Raw genomic sequence first — 6101 nt, 5'->3', positions numbered from 1 at the left:
GTTGTGCACAGATAAACTGTTGTTATATTTTCCCTAATGGAGTTGTTTATTTTAATGGCAAATTCAAATTTATAATTTTGTAGATAGATTTTTATTTACAGTGGACATTATATCATGTCTGTAAAGTGTGAGGGATCATGTGAAATGAAAACCTCTGCATCCATATAGGATCATTATTGGTAGCATCCGTTCAGCAAGAACAATACAATCACATTGCTGAATGTTCCATGTCTTTTATCCCCAAATGCAGTTGCTGCTTAGTTTGTGCTAATGACTCAGTCTCACGTGAGCTGCTCTTTAGTTAGAGAAATGACAGAAGCAATTGCCATGTGAACATCTTTATTTGTTGTTGTGTGTTTTCAGTTGAGAAGATGGAGTATGTGGAAACCCTGTATCAGTGGGAAATAACCAGCTTCTCCTTTTCTTTCACTTTCCAGGAATAGTTTTGGATTCCGGGGATGGTGTCACACACAATGTGCCTATCTACGAGGGCTATGCCTTGCCTCATGCCATCATGAGACTCGATCTGGCAGGCAGAGACCTGACTGACTATCTCATGAAAATTCTTACGGAGAGAGGCTACTCTTTTGTCACCACTGGTAATCAGCTGTCCTTTGGAGGCACTATGCATACGTTTGCTCTGTTAGTTGTCTTATTATGGAGGAAGCATGTACCTGGTGAGATGCATCCAAATCCCTATCACTAGGTTAGCCTGGGAAAAACATTTCATGTCAGCTAATGGGATTCTCCTGATTTTGGCTTCCAGCATATATGTTGAGCATTGAGGACAAGGATGCCACCTCATTAGGAAATCCAAATTTAGCAGGTTGTTGTGTTTCATCATACTTCTTCCACAAACAGAGGATCAAAATTAGTATCTGGCAATGGATAAAATCCAAATGATTTGATCAAGGTTTTGTGATATAGACATGTAAACATTAATCTTTACAGTATTCTGAAGTACAATATGTCTTTATTTGCTGATGAGAGAAATTTGGTAAAGCAAAGGGAAAGTAGACAAAAAAGTTAGTCAACAGAGAAGTCAGAGCGAAATGAAACATGTGAACGTCATGAACTCAGGGAAATGTGCATGAGAAAATCTGTGTCCTGACTGTCATACTGTATGTTGATTAAAAACTTGTTGGCTGTCTGCAGCGGAACGAGAGATTGTGAGAGATGTCAAGGAGAAGCTTTGTTACGTGGCTTTGGATTTTGAAAATGAAATGGCAACTGCTGCTTCCTCCTCCTCTCTTGAAAAGAGCTATGAACTTCCTGATGGACAAGTCATCACCATTGGGAATGAACGGTTCCGATGCCCAGAAACTCTCTTCCAGCCATCCTTCATAGGTGGGACAGAACTTTTCTTTCTAGGGACTTGACAGAGAATGAATAGAATAATTTCTTAGAAAGTATAGACAACCTTCAGCTGTAGGAACTGAGATATTTGTCCTCAAATGTTCTTAGAAACATGCAGCTTCTATTGACTTAGCCAGCTCTTCAGAAGCTCTGAACATTGCTGCTACAGCTGCTGGGCTAAAAGACACCGGTGAGTTTAGAAATATCTGAATCCTAAAATGATTTCAACCTCTTGTAAATGCAGTAGAGATGCATATTAAGATGATAATTTAGAGTACTGTCAGAAGATCATGCTTTTTATCTTGACTGGTTGATACAGTGCTGCTTATGTGGGATTTTTATCTAGATGCTGCTTCCATTTATCATTTTATTATATAAACCTGTAATTTAATAATACAAAAATAAAATTGTACGTTATTTTCCTATAGTTTTATCTGTAGTGTTAAAATTCCCATTCTATCCAGTGGATGACTACCACTTTATGTGGTAACTCATACTGCCCTCACAAATTTCCTGCTTTCCACTTAAATTCCACTCTGGAGGACTAAGCCAAATGGCTGCAGGCAGTTTGGTACGATTTCCATTAAACTAAATGGTGAAGCTAGCTATGTTTCTGTGTAGAAATGAAACTATTCAAGCATTAATATAACTCCACGTTCTGTATTTGAACATCAGCAGGAGTCACATTCAAATATTCTGTATTTGAACATCAGCAGGAGAAATCCTCTTCAGTAGGTAGAGGGATTTGGCTGCCAGAAGTGTGTCAGGGATCACAGTTGGTGCTAAACAGTGGTCACCATCAGAAACGTAGCAATGGAAATAAAGATTTCCTGGATCACAGATCTTTGTCAAAATGTGCCTGTTGAGCTAGTTAAAAAGTCTAGTACTTACAGCACTGGGAATCGGGTTAGAACTTTATCTAGTCTGTTCCTTTTCTTTAGCAAAAAATAATACCATAAATTAACTTCACTCTATTGACATTCAAATTAAACCAACACCTCAAAAGCAAGGTAGCTTACTGAAATGCCAAGTGGGCTTCTGTTTCTAGCTAACAGCATCATAAAGATTATAAAAATTGCAAACTATTGCAGTAATTTCTTTTTTCGCTTGAGGAAGTAAGAAACCCAGTATGAAACCATAATGGAGATCTTTCCTCCTCTCAAGTGAATTTTGCTTGTACAATTACAAATGACAAAGAAGGTGAGGAGTATGTCCTGTCTCTCTCCTGACTCTCCTAAGCATCACATAGCTTCCCCCCTGCCCCACCCTGGAGTTTTAAGGGAGACAGCTTGGACTAGTGAGCCTTGCTTTCATTTTAACACTAATAAAAAGAAGATGACAAAAAGAGAAATAACATTTTGAAACTTCTTTCCACTCAGGGATGGAATCTGCAGGTATCCACGAAAGCACTTACAACAGTATTATGAAATGTGATATCGACATCCGTAAGGATCTCTATGCTAATAACGTCCTCTCTGGAGGAACCACCATGTATCCTGGGATTGGTGATCGTATGCAGAAGGAGATTACAGCTTTGGCTCCAAGTACTATGAAGATTAAGGTAATTCTGAACACCTGCACTTACACCAAAAGAAGCTTTTCTTGGGAAGTTAGATCTTATAAACAAATCAAAATGTCCATAAGAGAATATCTAAGTAAGTCTTGCATCCCAAGTCCTGATGTTGGGTGAGCTTTGGACAGCCTGTTTATTTAATATCTCTTTTCCTCCTGTCAGCCAAAGCAGAATTAAAAGAGGGATTTGGGAGGTACTGGAATAAAAATAATTTTGAAGCCATGGGAGTTGATGAGGTAATTTTGCAAAAATGTGAAACAACAGTTAAGGAAGAGAGTCCTGTGGGATTCCTGAGGAAATAGGAATATGAGGGAGAAAAGGGCTTCTTGAAAGACATCACAGGAACAACAAGAGAGGCAGGGATGAAGCTAGAGAAGATGGAGCTGTAAATACTAAAGGGGCGTGAACAACTTGAGAACACACTGGGAATATTATAGACTTCAAGGCTATCAGTGAAAGTCGTTAGTGAAAAGGGTGAAAGTCATTTCAAATATGAGTTCTGGACTAAGATCCAAAATCCAGGCAACAAGCAAAGTCTGCAGCTTTTTAGCTATTTGAAAGGACCCTTTCATCTTGGACTCAAGACAATATATATTGAGAGAGGTCCTTTTTATCAGGCAGCAGATGACATGTGGAATGGGCAGGAGACAGAGGGGCAGGAATGGAAACAGGAGCATGCAGAAGCAGGGGTACATCCAGTGCATTTTAACAGTTCAATGGTTCAGGTGGGAGTCAGCAGGAGGTCTTCTAGCTCTATTACCTAGTGCTTAGCTAGATACACAATGCCAGTGTATCTCAGTGTATCTCAACATTTCTTTTTTTATTTTTTTTTTCACATAAAAGAATTCCTTTAGACTTTAAAAAAATAAAAATGCTTAGACCATTCTATGTAGTGTTGTCCCAGTGGTCTTTATTTACAACCAAATTAGGTTAATATTTCTAAACTTTAATTTTCTTTTATATATGTGTATAATTTTTTGGTAGCTGTGTTATGGGCCATCTGCAGATATCTCATGGGCTGCCATCTTTGTCTGCTTATGGTAACTTCATAGCATCTCTATTGACTTGAGGTAGAAGACAAAATATGTCAGCCTTTCTACCTCTTAGGTGCTTTACTTCATTGGAGTTGTGCTCCTGTGATGAAAAGACTTTCACCAAGTTATTTCATCCAAAAAGATATTTACTGTGTTATCTGCTTGTCACTTTATTTACAACAGATTGCACTTCTCTTCTAGATGATTGCACCGCCAGAACGTAAATACTCTGTCTGGATTGGGGGTTCGATATTGGCATCTCTGTCCACTTTTCAGCAAATGTGGATCAGTAAAGATGAATATGAGGAAGCTGGCCCCTCTATTGTCCATCGCAAGTGCTTTTGAATACTTCTATCATGTACTAGCAGTCAAAAGTAGTGCTGTCTCTCTACACATCACCTGCCCTCATTCACCACTGAGGGTGGTTTGGCTTTCTTCCACATGTTAAATAAACCACACTGTATGGTTGTCATCTGAATTACCAAATTGCTTATAATTTTTGGCGCTAAGACAAGACTAATATTTCAGTTGCAGGTGTGTTCCAAGATTAACAACAGTAGTTATACTATAAATTTTTATAGACCTCCCTTGTCCCCACATTTGTAAGTGCTGTACTGCCATCCAGGAGGTCACACATAATGCTGCTCTGTGTTAGTCTCTGCTAATTGATGGTAAGTTTCCATGTAAGTGTTTCAAACTCAAGCATAATGCCAGATTTAGGTACCAGAGAAGGCTTATTTTACGCAGTTAAGTGGTTCAAAGGATTCCTCTAAGGGTTTTATTTTACTGAGGATAAAGTGGATTTATGTGGGTACTGATGTGCACATGGGCGCACCAATTTTTTCAGTAGAGCTTGTGTCATAGAATAGAAGCACCATAGGATGATCTGGGTTGGAAGGGACCTTAAAGCTCATCCAGTTCCAACCCTCTTGCCATTGAGCAGCGACACCTTCCACTAGACCAGGTTGTTCTGTCCCCCCATGACCACCTCTTTCTTTGTCTCCCTGTGACCACCACTCCCCATCAGTAAGGAACTTCAACAAGCTACAGTACCTCTGAACTTACATGTGACAGCTTCATTTATTTGAAGTATAATTACTTTCTTCATCTCTCTTCCTAAGCAGTTGACTGATGTTTCATTTACTTTTGGTATATACATGCTCTGCTAAGCTAAGCTAATGATTATAAAGTAAATAATAACCTTTTGAATATGCTGTTAAAATATTCTGGGTTTGATGGATCAATAAAAGTGTAATTATCCGTGTAAGGCTGCTGTGGCTTACATTAATTTTATAGTGACTAGTTTATCTGTTAAAGATAAAATAATAATTACTAATTTATATTTTAATTTTATTATGAAAAAGATTTCATTCCCTCTGAGTTTTCTAGCTAAGAAATTTTTAAATGAAAACAGAATTGTTTCACAGTTTCTATTAAAAAAAAAATAAATCTTCCTGGATGACAAACTTTTCTGATGTTCTATATGAAGATGAGAGTCAGCTGTGAAGATTTTACTGTCTCAGGTACCAGGCAATTGTGTTTTCTATGATTTTGGATGCTGTAGACTTTGAATTGATATGATGTCAGGCTTGATATGCGTTTCATTATTTAAATCAAACCTGTCAGGTTCTTGCCAGTAAATGCAATACCTTCTTTCCAAAGATGGGGAAAAGATAAGAGTTGGATTTATAGTCTTCTGAAAATGTGTCTAGGAGATGTTTTAAGGAATCTTCTTACTACTGCGAGCTCTAGCTCAGAGTGATCTTTCCTGTTCCAAATGGTCTCTTAATGGTAAAAGCTGAGAGATGTGTAAAGGAAGGATTTTTTTGAAAGATCTGCTGTAGCAAGCACTACCTCATAAGTAAAAGAGATTGCTCTTGCTTTCATTCCCACTTTTGAACAGCAGTCAGTTCAAATTGACAGTATCCAGGTCTTCTCAAGCAAATGTAAATCGTTGCAAATGTCTCAGCCTCTGAATTAATTTTACTTTATTATCTTGGTCTCAATTTGTATGATTGCTCGCTGCTTAAGTTGATAATAAATCACTTTACATATAGGAATAGCACTGTTAACTGGCCTTATCACCTGCCTAAGCAACAGAAGTCACATTTTAATCTTGACCTCTTGTAGATGTGTTG

At 38.0% G+C, this 6101-nt stretch overlaps 1 protein-coding gene across 1 annotated transcript; it reads left to right on the top strand.

Annotated features, from left to right (window-relative positions):
* Positions 1-442: 442 nt before the first annotated feature.
* LOC104522967 (actin, alpha cardiac muscle 1) lies at positions 443-4432 on the top strand. The gene is made up of 4 exons (XM_010165396.2): positions 443-599; positions 1156-1347; positions 2736-2917; positions 4165-4432. The coding sequence occupies exons 1-4, from the start codon at positions 515-517 to the stop codon at positions 4306-4308; spliced, it is 603 nt and encodes a 200-aa protein (XP_010163698.1). The 5' UTR covers positions 443-514; the 3' UTR covers positions 4309-4432.
* Positions 4433-6101: the final 1669 nt, after the last annotated feature.

The sequence above is a fragment of the Antrostomus carolinensis genome, unplaced genomic scaffold (assembly GCF_000700745.2).
Source record: "Antrostomus carolinensis isolate BGI_N321 unplaced genomic scaffold, ASM70074v2 scaffold13913, whole genome shotgun sequence".
Classification (NCBI taxonomy): domain Eukaryota; kingdom Metazoa; phylum Chordata; class Aves; order Caprimulgiformes; family Caprimulgidae; genus Antrostomus; species Antrostomus carolinensis.
Note: the sequence above shows the minus strand (reverse complement) of the source record. Positions and strands in the feature narration are given on the sequence as shown.

Coding starts and splice junctions, on each gene's coding strand:
- LOC104522967 (XM_010165396.2), top strand. CDS start 515: ATGAGACTCGATCTGGCAGGCAGAGACCTGACTGACTATCTCATGAAA. Junction 600..1,155: donor CTACTCTTTTGTCACCACTG/GTAATCAGCTGT, acceptor GGCTGTCTGCAG/CGGAACGAGAGATTGTGAGA. Junction 1,348..2,735: donor CTTCCAGCCATCCTTCATAG/GTGGGACAGAAC, acceptor CTTTCCACTCAG/GGATGGAATCTGCAGGTATC.